Source organism: Parasteatoda tepidariorum, chromosome 5 (genome assembly GCF_982258835.1).
Source record: "Parasteatoda tepidariorum strain Cologne lab strain chromosome 5, Ptep-v5.0, whole genome shotgun sequence".
Classification (NCBI taxonomy): Eukaryota; Metazoa; Arthropoda; class Arachnida; order Araneae; family Theridiidae; genus Parasteatoda; species Parasteatoda tepidariorum.
Window position 1 is genome coordinate 103,628,041 of NC_141759.1, and position 19,069 is coordinate 103,647,109.

Here is a 19,069-nt window from a genome sequence, read left to right on the forward strand (position 1 = left end):
TATTTAGCATCAAATGAGGCATAAATTAACTGAAGTAGTGACTATTTGTTTTATAAATTTTATTAAAAAAATGATTTGTCTAAATATCAAATCAACATAATTTATTTTTTAGAATGCCAGCTATTATAATTTTTTAAAATTACCAATACGCAAAAGTGTATTTAATTAGAACACTTAATGTGAAATTCATTTCAATGTTTTGAAATTTATTTTGCTGTGATTGCAAACCAATGTCACCGAAGTTCTTTAGTAGTTTTCCCCTTATAGTCTAAGTAGTAATTAACTGTTCAGCTATTGGTTTAGGTTAGTTTTGAATATTATTCCATTAACACAATGAAATTTTGTTCACATTCTGCACCACTTATGAAAGATTTTGAATAGTAGACAATACCACAAGAGAAATTTAGTTTTTTCATAGGAGGTCAACTTACATGGATGACCTGGTTTTATTTTATGAATTTGAAACTGAAAGTGTTCATTAATTATATTTCAGATTGATCCTATTAAAAAGCCTTATATTGAGAAAGGTCTGCGCTTGTTTGGTCAACTCATTATGAATAAAACATTTCTACTGCTGTTTATACGCACACTAGAATCTAATCGTTATTTTTCTATGCGCGACAGGTAAGACTCCTTTCTTTTGCTTAACTTGTTCTTAATAATAAAATGTTTATACAGTGCTTAAAAAAATCACTTAGAATAATTTTTGATCTAATGATCGGATTGTCATGTACTAGGACTCAATGATACGAGAGGGTGACCTGAAATGTGCTAATTAGTGTGGGGGATATTTTTAGTAAAAAAATCTGATGCAACATACTTTGTTGAATAAACATATCTTTTTTTTTCTTCAAAGGATCTGGATTTCTAACCCCCAAAATATAGGGGGTAGCCGCAATCTGGGAAATATAGTTCCAATAGTTTGGTCATTAGAGCAGCCCAAAGTTTTGACCCCTTAACCCCTTGAATTATGCTGAAATTCAAAACAAGCTGTGCCTAACTTATGCACCTGAATGTTCTCAAAAAAAGCCTAAGACGAGAGAGACACACAGAGGATAAAAGAGTAGGAAACTACATATAAAATACCTATTCATGTGAAGAAGAGATAAGAGCCCATTCCGACGTTCTTGTTTAGCCCGAGATTAAGACGACGAGTACGGCGGCAAGTGATATTCATGTTTGGCATGAAATGTCTATTACAAGCTAGACTTGTGATATTCATGTTTGAGATGAAATTAAATAACGAGCCTGACTCGTGATATTCAAGTTGGGCCTAAATTTTTCATCGCAAGTCAGTCTCTTGAAAATAGTGCAAGGGGTTAATGTTAGTTTTCCTTTTTGCTTATTTTGCCATATTTCTCATTTTTCAAGCGAATTTGAAATTTTTGTACTTAATTATAAAATTTATTATTTATTGTTTTTCATTATTATATTTTATGAGAGTCAAAAAATTTTTGAATTGTAAGGTATGCATATTATTACATAATTTTCATGAATGTAATTTTATGTTTTAAAAATAGAAAAATTTGAACAAAATCGGTTGAATAGTTTCTGAGAAATCTTAATTTCAAATGTACACTGTAATAATTTATCTGTCTTGCAATTTAAAACTTTTTCGACTCTTATAAATAAATAAATTAATTAAAAACAAATAATTACGAATTATTTTTTACATGGAATTAATCATCTTTCAGAAAAAAGTTTTTTTCAATTCTCTTTAAAAAAATATGTGAAAAGGCGAAATATACAAAAAGTAAAATCACTTAAGTGATCCAAACTTTGAAATGCTCTCCTGGCTCAACTAGTGTGACCATATTTCCCTAATTGCCTCCTTTATGTACAGGGTCAGATATTCTGTAAACAACAAAAAGTATGTTTATTCGGAGAAAGTACACTTTTGTGCCTGACTTTCAAATTTAAAATATTATCTATACTAATTAATTAGCATATTAGGGTTCACCCTATGGAACCATTAAGATTGAGTTCAAGATCCGATCAGTTGATCAAAATTTATTCAAGAGGATTCAGTGTTTGTTGTTTTTTTCCCTTGTACGGAATCTTAATGTATATCAAAATAAAACTACACATTTAAAAATTAATTTGCAAAATTTTATGTATCACTTTAAGTTGTCATGTCTCTTATATACTTCAGTGTTGGAGAGTAGATTAGTGTAGACAGCTAGAATAATACTCTTATGTATTAATCAAAATTTCTCTAAAAATATTGCAAGATTCATAATATATTTGTTTTTCTCACTGTCATATACAATTGAATGACAACACACGTGATTGTCAAATCCTTAACTGTAAAACAAGGTTATTGTGATTGAAAAGGAATTTTCTTAATTTGATTTTTAATTTCAATTTGAGACTATTTTTATTCATTGTTAAATGAATATTAGCTATTATGTTGCGTTTGATTAGCATTTTCTTATTAATAAATGATGGATTTATACAAGGGGTGCTTCAGTAGAACAATCGTTTAAAATGCTGCTCAATTCGAAGATAGAGAGCCTGAGGTTGTTAGTTTGATCTGTGCAGCTGATTCAAAGTTCGAGTTAAATCTCCCAAAGTCGAAAAGTTTTCTCATTTACTGTGGGGTGGAAGTTTGGAGAAAGTTGTACTACCTCAGGTGATGTCCATGTCACCTTATGAAGGTCAAAATTATGTGGCATTCATGCTACAGCTGTTAAACGATAGAGCCCTGAGAAACAGGGCTAGGTGCTTGGCCATTGTTGGGTGCCTTAAACAAGGATATGACTCCCTTAGGCCGTTTACAAAAATTAAAAAATTATCATTAAAATATTTTTTCAAGGTGTGCTTTTACATATATACTATTAACCCTTTGACGGTTAGGGAAATGGGCAGTATTACGAGTAAACAGTTGTTGAAAGTGGGAGTTGTTTTAAAAATTTCTTAAAGTATTTGCAGTGCATAAATAACAGTTTTTGCATACTTGAAAATAATTTATAAATTAAATTATTCAATAATAAATTATAAATATAAGACAAATATTAAATTGAGAGGACTAAATATATACAACTAATGTAAAACTTTATGAAGCATTTAAATACAGTAATTACCTAAAATTCTTTAACAATCATAGTCATCATCATAATTATATAACTTTCACTTTTTAGCCATTTTACTTTACAAACACCCGAAAAAAAGCACCAAAATATTCAGAAAAAGAACAAGGTAAATAAACATTTCCCCCTTCATTATGAAAAGAAATTCATGGAACCCGTACAGCCATTTGTAGACGGTAAAACTAGCCACATTTCATGCATAAGATTTGTTTGTTACATAATCTATGCAGAATAATAATGGGAAACGAGCTCAGCTCGTCAGTGCGCATTGAGGAAAAATTTCAATACGCAAGTAGTGCTCGTTTCTAATCATTTCGGTCAAAATCTTGCTTTCGAGCGGAACTCTTTTGCTCGCATTATGAAGCAACGTTTGAATGAGAACCGAATTCTTACATAACCTTCAAAGGATTAATGGGGGGAAATGTTGCGTTATTAACAAATTTTTTTTGTTAGTTTCTAACTTTTTATTAAAGTTAAACATTACTTTCTCAAAATTAGTCCAATAATTGTTTAGCAATGAGTTAATATTTACGATATTTTTGTGCACTCGCTATGTACCACCCTCAGGGTATAGGGTCTGTTCCCTTCCCCCATGGAGGATTTTGAGCATCCCACGTCCGTTTACCGAAAAGGTCTCCTTTCCGGACACTTTGCAAACTGACCACAAATGTTTATATTGACTTTTAGGGTCTCCTTTTAACTTAATGTAAAACCCGCAATTTTGAAGCAATTCATTAAAAATAAACAAAGGATAGTCTACTAAGTGCAATTCTTGAAATCTTTTTTGCTAATGTTCTAAAATATTTTCTTCTTTCTTTTTTAGAGTTAATGTTGCTTCCTTGATAATGGTAACATTGCAAGGAAAAATGGAATACTGCACTGAGTAAGTGGTTTTATAATTTTTATTATTTCTCTAGCTAAAAATACTGTTTATTTTCAATTCAAGTTGTGTTGTTACTAATCCTAATAATTAATATTTACGATTGTTAATTCTACTTAAGCTTTTGCCTCTGGCTGGTATAACAAGTTGACCAGAATGGCGACCTTCATCATACGATTGCGCCGTAAACAAAAGATTAAAGTATCTCGAAGGATTGTAATGTGAAAATTTAAAATTACAATATTGTTATTTTTACTGTCAGAAGTTATACAACCTTATATTTGCTTGATTAGGAAATTGGTCTCAATATTGAAGAGTATGGTTATTTATATTTTCCGAGAATTTAACATATAATAATATTTAGTTGTCAACTGCCAATATTGTTAATCCCATTTACATTGAATTAAATTATTAGCACTGTTTCATAAATTAAAGATAGGAAATTCAAAAATCCTCATCAAGACAGTCGACAGTGGTCTTTGACCTTCTCCATGTTGTTCTTCTTGTTGCTGGGTCTTGCTAGTAGAATTTCTTGATTGTTTTAAAATCAACGTTATTGAAGTGTTCAGCCTCTTCAAAGTTTTTGTTATTTTCTAGCCTTGCTTCTTGTTGGTTTGTGTTTGAATATTTTAGCTGAGCTAGTTATATTTAAACAGCAAATGTGTCTAGCAAATATCCTTCTAGCAGAAAAGAAAATTAAAAACCACCAATTACTGTGTTAAGAAAAATATAAAAAATCGTGTCATGAACATGCATATTTTTTCCCTTAAATTTCTCCTTTTGCAAATTATCAGCAAAATTTGTTATCTAAAGTTGTCATGCAAACCAATCTAAAAAATAATAAAGAGTTTACTGAGTTAAGTATTTAAAATGCTAATATTTTTTGTGTGATTTTTTTTTTTTTTTTATAATTTTTCAGTATTTTGAAAACACTAGTGGCTGAACTAATTGAGAAATGCATGGAAGGAAAAAGTCATCCGAAATTGCTCCTGAGAAGGTATGTAGATGTGTTAAATTAGTTTGTAACTTACCTAAATTTTACTGTATATAACCGACTAATGTGCAATTATTAATCCATAATTACTGTGATTTTGTAGTCAAAATTGAGTAATAAAAATTGTGGTTGTTGAGCATTTTCTTAATAATCTGTAAGAAGAAGTTTTTTCCTTTAATTAATAGGAATTATCATTTTTTGTTAGCAAATATTCAAAAAATGTAGCACTTAATGTTTCTCTTTTATATTTAATAGTATTAATTTTAATTACATATTATTTTCATATTTAATAGTATTACTTTATTAATATGTTACTTTTTCATGCATACTATTGCTATTAGGTTTATACCCATATATAATAAAGTAGTAATTATGCATTTTGTCTTTAATTCTCTTTATTTGATCTAACGGACAAAAAGTGAACACTTATTTTGTACTCTGTGTTTCATTAACATGAATTGTTTATTTTTACAGAACAGAGTCTGTAGCTGAAAAAATGCTTTCTGCTTGGTTCACATTCCTTTTATACAAGTTCCTCAGAGTGAGTTTTTATTTCAACATATTTGTTTTATGTCAAGAGTATATTAAAAACCATTGTATTTATTTTATTGGTCTTTCTTTTTACATTGTAAATATTCTTGAATTAAGTAGAGCAAGGCTCGAAAAAACTCAGAACTTTACCCGTCTTGAGGACGGCTTATCCAACAATGTACCCGTCCTCCTTTGAAACTAACCCGTAGCTTCAAAATAAATAAAAATATAATTTTCTCTTAGAAATACTAGGTTACTAATTGTAACCTAGTATTTCTTTTATGAAATAATTTAAGTGACGAAGGTCAAGTTATCTGGAATGTCAAGTTATCCGAGGGTACTGCATTTTTTAAATGAATCAAATATGACGTTTGCCAGTTCCACAATCAAGCCAATGATTTACAGAGGCTTCTGCACAGAAATCTGAAAAGGGTTTTCCATTTAAGTAGATTTTTATAATTGCACTTAACGCTTCTAGTTTAAGACCAGTACGTAATGTGTGTGTTTTTTTTTAAAGTTCATTGCTGAAAAGCCCCTTTTAACCACTGCAGTACTCCCAGACAGAGAAAACATCAATTCCACCATGCCCAGTATGTTGCTGTATTGTGGGTCATTTTGCTGCATTAGGTCTTCATAAATAGGCGCTAGACTCTTGTAAGAAAACAAAAATTGAAAATGTATCGCGAACATTAACAGGAAAATGACTATCCGCGCGGACGTCGAATTCGAGAAATTCGCTGTCCCCGGGGAATTTTTTTTACCGCCGAGGACGGGCGGTTTTTCGAGCTCTGAAGTAAAGTCATTTTTCTATTGAAATTTTCTGTACTTATTGTGTAAATTTATTTATTTCCAAACCTGTTTCTTTTTTATTACATTTCAAGCATTTTCAAGTCATTATTTGATCATGATTAAAAAATATTGTCCTATATAAAATTGTCAGATTCACCCGATATATTAAATCCATTAATTAGCCAATGTAGGCCCTATATAGGGAATTCTAAGACCAATATTCAAAAAACTTGTCATCCCAATATTGATTTCTCTATGTATATTCTTATAGGATCCATATCGAGCCAGTTTTGAACCCAACTGGGGGTCAAGGCAAAATTGTTGCCATTCCACAGGGAAAACCTAGAAAATGCAGGGAATTTTTCCTTACAAACTGGAGAAAAAAAACGGAATTTTCGGCTTTTAAAAATGCAAACCTCTCAAAGCGCGATCTATCCAATATATAAAGATGATAGTTCATCTTTAAATATTCCATAGATAAAATAAAGCTATAATTTGGCTTGCTTTATTAAATTATTTAATTTATTATCGCATTATTTCTTTTATATTGAGCTGTATCTATCGTTATCCTAGGATAGTATAGTGCTCGTGTGTTTCCTCATAATATAATGTGTATAATATATGCCGGGAAAAACGGAATTTTTTTCACAGATATGAGTGGCAACCCTTTAAATAGTTGACCTTTCTTTTCCAATACTATATGTTAAGTAGCAATATTTTTTTATTATTCTGACAAATACCTGTATTTGAGAGTAGTGTATTGAATGTTTCAGGAGTGTGCTGGAGAGCCTCTGTTCATGCTGTACAGGGCCATCAAGCAACAGGTAGATAAAGGACCAGTAGATGCAGTCTCCAGTGAGGCCAGATATTCACTGTCTGAAGAGAAGCTCATCAGGCAGTCTATTGAGTACAAGAGCATGGTGCGTTCATTCCCCCTTTATTACATTTTATAACAATGTGACTAGCCAAAAACTGGAATTTTCTGTTTTCTCCTAAGATGAATACAAACTTCTGAAAATACATTGTAAAATATATTAATAAACTCTCCATAAATGCCTTCTTTTGATTTCACTGAATTGTAATCAAGCATTTAATTCTGAAGCAATGCAACTCCCTGTTTTTTTTTTTTTAATATCTTTAATGATTTTGAAATGGATAAATGGCCTAGAAAAAGACCTTTTGGTCTTAAAAACTGAAAAACACTAGCAGGAAAAAGGTTGGCCTGGTAAAAACTTCTTGAAGGCTAAGGCCCACCCTGGGCTGCCGAGCCATTGATGATGATATTTATGGACAATTTATATTTTTTCTCCTTTATTGTTAATTTGTATACACATTGATTATTACAATTGTCGATTGCTAGTTAAGCATTTTTTTTTTTCTCTTTTAAGTAAGGTTATATTAAAATCTAGATTTTTAGTGTTCTCGAATTTTTGCGCATCCTGCTTTTGCCCATGATCTTGCATTCTGTGTGGTCGAGCTTTTACTGTTTATAATTATATAACTGGTGCTTGACTCACCTGTAACAGAAAAACTAAAAATATTTTCATGTGCAATTTTATTAAAAATGGCACTAAAAGAATTGAAATATACAGTATTAATACTAATGAGTGACCCTATTTTAAATATATTTTATAAAACTCTATTACAATAAATGACACTTGAATATTCAAAGTTTTTTTTTACCTGCAAATGTTTGTTTCACAACAAGCATCTGTAATACAAGTCGACAAGCAGAGTTTGTTCCACACATTTTTATAGTTTCACACATACTGTTGCATAAATATGTTCTTTAAGCTCTTAAAACAATGTCTTTGATGTTTCCCCCACAACTAAGTTAAGACATATTGGTCAAGAGTCACTGTCATACTACTTACTGTGTATTAATTAGTGTTACCGAAAAAACTGAATCTACAAAATGAAATGTGTGGAACTGACAATTATATAGATGTGATAAACAATTGGCATATATCTAAAATAACTTTGTAAAGTTTTATTTAATTTTGTGTATTACTTATTGTGTATGGCTGAAACAGGGTCGTTCATTTGCCCATAAGTATTACTAAGGAATATAATACCAAAAAATATCTTATCTAAATTCATTGCATTCATATTTTTCTAAAATATGACATTGTTTTTATATATTTAATTTGACGAGATAAAAAAAGTTTTCTTTTAAATGCATGCATTCTGTCAGAAAATTTTAAATTGTAAGAAAGTTACTTAATCCTGAACATTGCTTATTTTATTTTCCTTAAAAAAAAGTCTTATAAATTGTCTATAAAAATATTGTTAGTCTTATGAATTGTTTGATCTTGTATATGAAAAAAAAATCAAACTCATTTTATTACTTTAGAAACATCCTATTTTTCTTTCTCTTTACTCAATTTCTTTAAAAACATGACAAATGATATTTGACATTTTTTTTATTTGAATATTTTAAATCAATGACTTTTTATTTGGGTGATTTAAGTCATTGTATTGTTAATTTTTTTAAGTCATAAATGTGTGAACTGATTGTTGTTTCAGACGGTGTACGTGTCGATGTCTTCACAGACTGTGTACGTACAGGGTTTGGAACCTCACGGAGAGAACATTGAGACACCAGTCAAAGTATTAGATTGTGATACAATTTCGCAGGTGAAAGAGAAATCACTTGACGCCATTTACAGGAACACACAGTTCTCACAGAGACCAAGTAAAGATGGACTCGACTTGGGTAAATTTCTCGTTTATTATCGGTTACAAATTTCCGTTTCATCACTTTTATTTGTATTATAAACAGAGTTGCACAGCTTACCAATTTTTGAATTTACAACTAAATCTTTATTTAATTTCTGATATTAAATTGGAGCATATATCTTGGATAGCATGCATATATTTCATAGATTTTGGATATTAGATTAGCACTAAAGCTTTATTTAATTTTGTTATTAGATTTGATCAGCTTCTTGCACAAAATCTATTCAACTTATCAGCCTATTTGGTAATCGATAAAATTAATGTACAGTTGTGCAGTCCATAAATTTGTAATAAAAATATACCGTTAGTTTTAGTCTTGCAGATCCCAGTAGAACACCGAAGTCGAGCATCACTGGCTGCGGTCAGTTAGTAGGTGAGTGATCGCTTTGATCAGCCTGCGTAGGGACCGTCGGTATCGGTTCTCGTTAAACTGTTTCCCATAAAATGCTCGACTTTCCGCATAGGTTGTCGGGCTAACAAAGCACGGAAGCCATCCCCTCTGCAGAGGATCGAAATTGCAATGTCATGTCTTCAGATCATCCTCAGGAATGTTTCCCAGACTGTCGCCAATAGCTCATTGTGCAGTTCTAGTGTGACGTAAACAGGATTGGGGTTTTTGGACATCCTAAACTGGTTTTGGACAGGTTTTTACTGTCTTAAAGTGTCCCAAACCTTGAACATTGGTAAAAGGTAAAGAATATAAGAAATTCTATGTGTGTAACCATTGTATACATAATAATTACATATTATAAATATTTGATACCTATTATACAATTTGCTTTGACTTATTAAAGGAAAATAACATGAGCTCCTCAATTCATGAAACAACAAAAGTGAATACCTTATCCTTTTAATATGAATAAAAAATGATTTTATTACTGATAAATAATGCAATATTAAAAATAACACTTTTTTAATAAAGCTTGCCTTTATTCCGTTGTTTTTTCAAAAATTAGCCTTTTATTTTTCACAATATTTTTACAAATTGTGACATAATTTGAATAAAAGGGCTTTGGACAAACAGGTTTTAGACAGGACAACCATGGATTAATCCTTTCTGTCTTAAACCTAGCGAACTCAGGACATAAATACCTACCTACCTATTTAATTTTGACCCCAACCGAAGATACAAAGCATCTCCTGGATCAAACAGTGGGACATGTAAACCTTTGTGGCTCATGAAATGTATAATTCTACCCCACATTTATGTCACATGAAGAGGGAATCTCCCATTGCTAGACCAACAATAAGGAAATTCTAACCCATGATCTGTCTACCACTGAGGTAGGCAAAAAAATGAATAACTTAATTTTGTTGAAAAGTTATTGCTCAAATGTGCAATTCAAAATTTGTGTCTTAGTACCATATTTAAAATATTGGGAAGAAATGTGAAAATGGGTAAAAAAAAAATCATTAATAGTTGTAAATGTTTAAAAAGTTTTTCTGTCTCATTAGCTGAAGAAAAAATTTTTTAAAAAATGAAAATTGTATTTCAGAGTGGAGAGCTGGCAATTCAGGGCGTCTCACACTTTCAGATGAAGACTCCACTACAAAAACTGAAGGAGAGTGGAAAAGGCTCAATACTTTAGCTCATTACAAAGTAATACTCTTTTCATAATTTTTTTTAAATGTGAAAACTCTTTAATGGAGTAAGTGGATAGAGGTGTGTAATATTTAAAAAAGTACAGTAGAGAACCGATTATCCGGAACGATCGGGACCATCGCTATTCCGGATAACTGATTTTTCCGGTTTTCTGAATCGCTACAAAAAGCCGTTTTATTATTGTTAAATCCAACTTAAAAAAAAACATGTTTGGAAATAATCTTAAAAAGAAGGAAAAACGATGAAGTAATACACTAATGATTATTTCCAAAATGATGGTAAGGTAAACATCTTTCAAAAAAGAAAAAAAAATCTTAGTCTTATGAGGAAAAAAAAATTTTTTTTTTTTTATTAATGGCTGGAAAATTTGTCGAATTTTGTTCCGGTTTTCTGATTTCCGGATAACGGGGTCTGTACTGTAATATGTTATTACCATTCATAAAGAAGATATGTTTTAAAACACTATCGTAATTGTTTTAGAAACTTGTCTAGTTTTTCTTCATGCCACCTTCATCCACTTTCCCTTCACAAACTGTCTGAGTTCATGATTGTCAAAAGTATCAAATAAAACATGTATTTATTTATTTTTATGCTCCAAGCATTTAGCAAAAGTTTATATTGGTGTGGTAATTTTAATTTTTCTTGCACAAATTTGTAATCGAACATGAAAAACAGTGGTTATTGTTTCAGCCAGCTGTAAATTCAGAAAATATGTGTTTTCCTAATAACAACTCTTTTGTAATAGCAAATGACTAGAAATCTTGAACTCAGTCTAAACATAAAATTTTTGCATCTTAAACGTTTTGACGGTAACTGAAAAATTTGTCATAATATTATGCCGTACTCCACCTGCAGCATTTAATTAGCTCAATTTAAAGCTTGCCTCATGAATCATTCAGATAGTACATTAATAATATTTTTAGTTAAATTTACAATGTTCTGTTTTCATTTAGTTCGAAATAAATTTTGTTTGAAACTTTTATTGGTCTTACATCTTAAAGTCCAAATTTCCATAATTTAGCACCCAAAGGGTCTGTTTTAAAAGTCTCTAATTTTCCTATGCAGTAGCTAAATTTAGTAACTTTTTTTTTTAAATTCAGAAACTATCGCTTCGTAAACTGAAATTAAATGGACGACAAATAAGAAAAGTATAATAATTATTAAAAATATGTTTTAGGCTATTATTAAGCTCAAAAAATTAAATTTGGACTATGTAGAATATTTTAATCAGCAAATACGATGGGTAGAAAATTATATCAAAATATGGTCACGACAGTACAAATTTTTGCATTATTTTTTTCACGAAATAATTGTGCTACCGCTGAGGACTAACCCCTGCAATCATTTTAAGCGTCTTATGCAAGCGTTGTGCATATACCTCTTGCTATTTAAAAGCAACAATAAACAACTCACAATACCCTCCTGAATAATTAAAACCACTGGAAATTATGCTTGCTGTGATTTGTACCCACGTCAAATTGTTACTGCTACGAATTGCACCCACAACAAACTGACATCCCGAGGAATCTTGGATTTAAAAGAAAAATATATAAACTAAGTAGTTGTATGTTGATAGTTTTTTTTTTTTTAAACCAAGGCCACAATTATTTAGGTATATCTAATTTTACTATTTTTAATATTTATATCTGCAATAATTTAAAATTTTTTAATATCTTTTTAGGTCCCTGATGGTGCATTGTTGACACTTGTGCCAAAACAATCATCTATGTATAATCTAACTATCATGACAGACAAATTAGAGAAATCTCATAAATATGGTAATTTTGTTTAAAATAAATTTCTGATTACATTCATAATTAATTTGTTAAGACTTAAAATTATTTTTAATTTTGTATGGTGAAAATTATTTGAATTTATAAATTCTTATATTATTATTACGGTATAGAAACCGATTTTTCAAATCCCAATAATTTTATAAAAATCAAGGCTTCATCAGCTTGTACTGCGGCAATAAAGCCGGTCATCTGTTGATTGTGAAATTTCTATGCATTATAAACAATGAGATAGATATGAATAACTCTGCATTACTTTAACTCTTTCAAAAACTATTTTTAATATATTATTTACAATTAATTTTGCATTTTTTCTCATATTTTCTTTACGAATAAAAGCTTTATTAGAACAATGCTTTAAACTACGTTCAGGGGAAAAAAATTAAGAAAATTTATTTAAATGAATTTCAAAAAATTTAACACAATAAAAAATTTTCAGGCATAAGGAAAAGCTGCAAACTAACATACCAAAAATTTCTTATCAAAAATAGGAAATATCTTGTCAAAATGTATAGATACAGTTTTCTTTCCAAAACCAAGTGAATTATCAATTTTTGTTATTTTGCATACATTTGTTTTGCATTCAATTTTACTTTTAAATGAATTAAATTTTTTTTTTTCAATTCATTTCAATTTTATTTTATTTTTTTCTGTATGAATAGATTACTTTACTTTTTTCTGTGTGATTAAATTATGTATAAATACCATTAAGTATACTTTCATTTTTTTAGTAAATTAAACAATGTTGATGAAGAATTTATATAGATTTATTTTGTTCCTCCCCCTGCCCTAAAATTCTGTATGAAAATATTTATATTAAATTTTATTTTCTAAATTGTTTGAAAGAAATTGTTTATCATTATTTATTTTCTTTGCTTTCAGAAACATTAAATTTTGCATTAAAAACTAGTCCTCCTTTAAGTAGAGCAACATCACCTATGAATCATGATCCTGAAGGTGGCTACAAATATTGGCACTTGGTAAGACATCTTTCTTGAAATAGGGGTCATTCAAATATTTCCTCAGCATGATTTTGAACTCTTCCCCATTTCGTTCTTATGTAATATTTGAAAATCTCCTTATTACAGTTTTCAAGCTTGAAATTCATCTGCTTCCTATTTATTTATTTATTTTTTATATCATTTTCGAAATCCGTAGCTATACAGGGTGCATAGCATTTTTAAAAAATGCTTAAAGGTGCATTTTTTTATTCGGGATTTGTAAAAAGTGTTTAATTTTCTATTTTTTAAAAAGATATTTTTTCTTTGCCGTATCGATTGTCGTTCTAAATTACAAAAAATTCACAATTTTTTTCTCTGCAATATTTATCAGAAACTAGTTATTTTATCATGATTATGTAAAGTTTTTGATTTTATGTTTATAAGTTAAGAACTTTAAACGATAGAAAAAAATAATTCTTATTTAAGTTATAATAATTTATAAGTTTGAAAAGCAGGCATAAAACCTCACAAGATAGTTGAGTAGTTTTCTAAATTTTGAATGAAAAGTAGAATCTGCATATTCAAAAGTTGTGAAATTTCAGTTTGTGCATCATCCCTTCAGTGCTAAGGACTTAAGGACAATATTCAGTTAATTCATTTTCAACAAAAATGAATTCAAAATTAAATTTTTCCCATCAAAAAAGTTTTTTCTTATTTGGTTTATCTTGAGATTATCTATAACCATTTTTATAGCTATAGTATTTGTAGAAGGAAAAAAAACTTTGACGTATAGTGTCTTACACCATGTATTTAATTGTGCCTTTTGATGAAACTGTCAGTATTCTATGTATGGTATGAAGCTGCATAGTCTAGTGCAAAGCCTGTTCTAACCCATGGATGTTTATTGAATCAGTCTTATCTAAAAATTTTAGGGAGCCCTATTTTGAAGAAAACCTCTGAATCTTCATCTAACCAGTTTTAATTGTTATCATGAGTCCTAAATGGCAAATTTGAAATTTCTATAAACATAAAAAACATCCAGGCACATTATCTTATTTCAAAAGCGCCAAACATCCTGTAAGTTTGACTGAAGATACTTCTAATAGAGCAGTGATCTCCAAATTTATGAAATGTTTGAGCTACCGTACCATTTTTAAATAATATCGTTAGCTACAAACCATTTAAAAATAGAAAAATTACATTTGGGTTATAAATTGGTTCGAGAAATCAAAGTTAACATTAATGTGATCTATCAAAAATGTCTCATGTCTGGAAAATAACCAGTTTTACAATTGTTGGTAATAATAATCATTTATTGAGATTCAGGTTAAATAATTCCAATCAGGGGTACTACTCTTCAATCCTGAGGACTGAAATCAGTCTTGAGAAAAAAATCAGTGGGATGAAATCCAACTTCCAATTAATATTTATTCCCATTTAGTTTTGTAAATTAAGTTTAAAGAATAAGAAATTTTATTTCTTTTAAAAAAATGTGAACTATTATTTTCTGCCTAATCAATTAAAAAAAATATGGGATTATTTTCCAAAAAATTATAATTATAGAAATAGGACAAAATTTGATAATGAAGGAGGAAATAAAGATTGGTGTAAAAAGATATGAGGTTGTTTGTTGTTTCTGTTTTGTTTGCCATAAAAAAGGAAAAATAAATACATCTTTAAGTAATAAAGTTAAAGATATTATATCTATATCATTCTTGTGTAAAAAAAGCTATAAATTTCTCAAAAATGCTGCTAAAAAACATGTATCTATCATATTAATTGGTCAAAAATTAAGTTCAGTCTTTAAATTTATTTAGAGTATCGCCCATGATTCCAATGCCTATTATGATGAAAATTCCTCATTTCAGTAAAACTTTTCATATTTTTGTTATTTAGTGATATTTTGTTATTCATGAAATCTGATGTTTGACGTTGAAAATAAAGTCTTGTTTTCTCAATGATAAATTACATTGTATAGATAAAACAAGTAATTTTATTTTTGAAATTAAGTAAGAACCCTGTTAAAAGATTGAAAAAGTTTGATTCTCATTTCTGGACTGTGGGTCTATACTGATTTTTAAATGTTTTTAGTTCAAAAAAGAAATATTTATTTTGAATTTAACAATTTTAGGTGAGGCATCATGATGCAGAACAGAAAGAAGGTGAAAGAGGAAACAAAATGGTTTCAGAAATTTATTTAACACGTTTATTAGCAACAAAGGTAAGATTTTTATTTCTAATCTCTTTTAATTTCTATTTCTTGCATATTTTAATTCTTAAGGCAATTGACAAAGTTCTGAATGAAAATTCTATTCTCGTATGAACTAGGTAACTCTGAAACAAACTGTAATATAATTAGTACAAAAATTGGAAGGTTACGAAGGAAAAGTTCATATCAACAAACTAAATGCTCTTATATTATGTTTTAATCTTACTTGTGCAGATTCAATAAAAATAATTTTGTTTAAAATTTACTCTCGATATCTCAAAGGTGAAGGGCTGCTGAAAAGTTTCAAGATAGGGAGTTTTTTCAGATAACAATTTCAGAACTAAATATGTTCTAAAAAGTAGAAAAATTCTAAAATAAAGTAAGACAAAAATAATTTGAAAATAATTGGTTTACTATGAACTTACACTGTGATTTTTGTGAAAAAATTCATTTTCCTTTTTCAAAATAATTCGACAGAACAAGGTTTCGAGAAGAAATCCTTCAATATAAAAATTCAAATTAACATTAGGTGGATATGTAATGCTAAGGGGGCAAATATTTTTTTGACGTATCAAGGATTTCGAGAGTATACTGTATAATAATGATAGTTTCACAGCGTTAGCTCAAAGTTCTGAAATTTATAACTCTGTTTTTTACTAAGTTGTGAATCTTTAATAATAATTTCTTTTAACCCACTGACGGTTCTGCACGTAAAAAGTCACATTTTAACCTGCAGTCTTCTCTGCATAGCAAAACCGGTTTTCCCATGTTAATAGATAGGGGAACTGTGTGTAGGGGAGAAACATTCTCCCAATTTTGCCCATTTCCTTAACCGCCAGAGGGTTAAAAAACATAATTACTTTTTTTCATCATAGTTTTCAATTTATTGTCATTTACTTCAATTAAAAATATTTTGTTTCAATAACTATTTATTGACCAAAAACTTTTTTAAGTGGAATTAAGTTTAAAAATTGATTTAAATTCTTAAGATTTTTGCATTTCAAATATATTTAAATTGGTAGTTAGTGAAGCAAAAATGTTTTCGAAAGCAAACTATGTAAGATTATGAATATGATTGCAGTGCAATGCAGGAGTTAAGGAACCTCTGCAAATGGTTGGTGGAGTGCACTTTTTCAGTGAAATTCCTGTATAATAGGTTAATATTTTAAGGATTTTTTTAAAAGCATAATTTTTTTTATTGATACTATTTAATTTTTTTTTATTGATACTATTTCATCTTTTTTTTTAAAAAAAGCAAGTAAATTGAAATGTGTGGGACAGTTTGTTGCATATTCATAGTTACCAATTTATGGTCTACTGGTATCATAAAAATTCTCTCGATTTTTTGTGCATTTTAAAAAATTCCCTAAAATTGAGTAAGTTACTGATAAGAAATCTCTATTGGAATAGAGTTTTTAGAAAATTTATTGCTTGGAAATTTATATTATTTCGTAAAATTTACTGGATTTTTTTTATTAATGTTGGCAGCTATATGCATTAATATGTATATAGCTGCCAAAGTTATATGCATATTATAAGCTATATGCATTAATATGCATATAGCTTATCAAATTGTTTTATTATGAAAATTGATATATTATTTACTTATCCAAAAGTGAATAGGCATCAATCTTAGTGCAATTCAAGTTATTTTCTTTCAAACGCACATTTGTACCTACATTTTCTGAATGCCTGATGCCACATTTGTTTGAACTTGGAATTACAGGAATTGTTTAAGTAGTTCTTCAAAATGACTTCAATAACACTTTTTCTAATCCGCACACAGGGTACTTTGCAGAAGTTTGTGGATGATCTTTTTGAAACAATCTTCTCCACAGCTCATCGAGGGAGTGCCTTGCCATTAGCCATCAAATACATGTTTGATTTTTTAGATGATCAAGCACTCAATCATGGCATCACAGATCCTGAAGTAGTACACACATGGAAGTCCAACAGGTACTCACTTTTTATTTTCTCTCTGCTATGTTAAGATGGCATAAAATACACTTAAGTTAGATTTTATTTAAAAATTATAATTGATATTATCCCCGTGGCAGAATTGCGGCAACATTTCCAGAGAATGTTACAGAGCTTTTGCATTTGGGAAGGGAACAATTTTGGTTTTCCTTTCTGCATAATTTCTCGAAAAATGTTTTTTTTTTTCTGCAAAAATATTTTTCAAAGATATCTTTCTTGTGCCTCAGAAAGTGAAGAAAGCATCGTGATTTTTCTACTCTCATTTGTGATTTTAAAAAAAAAAAAAAAAAAAAAAAAAAAAGACCATAATGGCTGGCTTCAGCTAGAATTTCAAATTAATAATATAAAATTAAAAATTCAGAAATCGCAAAAGTTTAAAAGATAGTTCGGTCTAGAAATTATGTTCTTTCGTCTGTTTTTTTCTTTAGAGAGCATGTTTTACACACAATTGTTTGAGTATCTTTTTTAAAGAGTCCTATTCGTGTGATTTTGTCGTTGATCTTTATTTTAGAGTAACTGCACAGATTTTACAAATTTTATGTATTTATGTACAAATTTTAATTTACTATCGTTTAATTTATTTACAAATTTTAATTTTTGTAATAATTTACAAAATTTGAAAGGGGAAATAATCGAGCACTTTTCCGCCTACAAAATGCGAGAAAGCGCCTATAATATTTGAATTAAAAACTATAGCTTTTTCAATTAAAGTTTTCATACAATTTTATTCTATACTTTCTTCTGTAAACACAATGTTTCTGTTACTTTTAATTAGTAATTATTATAATTAAAAGTATCTTTAAAAAAAATATTAATGCTAGGGAAATTTGTCGCAGAAAGTTCAAATAAATTCTGCCACTGGAGATATTATAATGTATTCACATGATTTGATGATTTCCGTTTCATATTACAGCCTTCCACTGAGATTCTGGGTGAACCTTATAAAGAATCCTAATTTCGTATTTGATAGTCACAAGTCAAATATAGTAGATTCTTGCCTGTCTGTTGTTGCCCAGACATTCATGGATGCCTGTTCCACATCAGACCACAGATTAGGAAAGGACTCCCCCAGTAGCAAACTTCTCTACGCAAAGGACATTCCTGTTTACAAAGATTGGGTCGAGAGGTATTTATTATTTTACAGCATTTCCTTCAAAATGACTCTCCCCTCTTTACCTGTATATTCTCATATTTCTCCTTATTTGTTGAATAAATTATTTAAGAAAACAAAAAAGAATTATGCATTAAAATATCCCAGAGATGATTGTGTTCCGAAAAAAATCCGGATTTTTCGATTGACGCGATCCGGAAGTTTCCGGAAATCCGAGATCCAAAAGTTTCAAGAAATTATTGATCACATTTATGTATTTTTAAAAAAAATGTTTTATTTAGAAATATTATACTTGGCATCTCTTGCATTTGTAAATATTTTTTCTGGTAGAATAATAAATGTGATTAAAGATAAAAGTAAACTTACGCATTATATATTCATTTAAATTATGCTGCATATAATTCATTTAGTAT

General features: G+C 29.2%; 1 protein-coding gene across 4 annotated transcripts in view; it reads left to right on the forward strand.

The window, feature by feature from the left end:
• LOC107440642 (plexin-A2) overlaps nucleotides 1-19,069 on the forward strand; it is a 526,176-nt gene that overhangs the window by 499,270 nt on the left and 7,837 nt on the right. For all 4 annotated transcript variants that reach the window (XM_087164666.1, XM_043049324.3, XM_087164668.1 and 1 more), the window contains 12 exons: nucleotides 494-624; nucleotides 3,913-3,972; nucleotides 4,889-4,966; nucleotides 5,438-5,504; nucleotides 7,057-7,203; nucleotides 8,810-8,999; nucleotides 10,519-10,622; nucleotides 12,307-12,403; nucleotides 13,301-13,398; nucleotides 15,491-15,580; nucleotides 17,355-17,524; nucleotides 18,459-18,671. In XM_087164666.1, coding sequence (XP_087020792.1) covers nucleotides 494-624; nucleotides 3,913-3,972; nucleotides 4,889-4,966; nucleotides 5,438-5,504; nucleotides 7,057-7,203; nucleotides 8,810-8,999; nucleotides 10,519-10,622; nucleotides 12,307-12,403; nucleotides 13,301-13,398; nucleotides 15,491-15,580; nucleotides 17,355-17,524; nucleotides 18,459-18,671 — 1,445 coding nt within the window. The remainder of the gene's footprint in view (nucleotides 1-493; nucleotides 625-3,912; nucleotides 3,973-4,888; nucleotides 4,967-5,437; nucleotides 5,505-7,056; nucleotides 7,204-8,809; nucleotides 9,000-10,518; nucleotides 10,623-12,306; nucleotides 12,404-13,300; nucleotides 13,399-15,490; nucleotides 15,581-17,354; nucleotides 17,525-18,458; nucleotides 18,672-19,069) is intronic.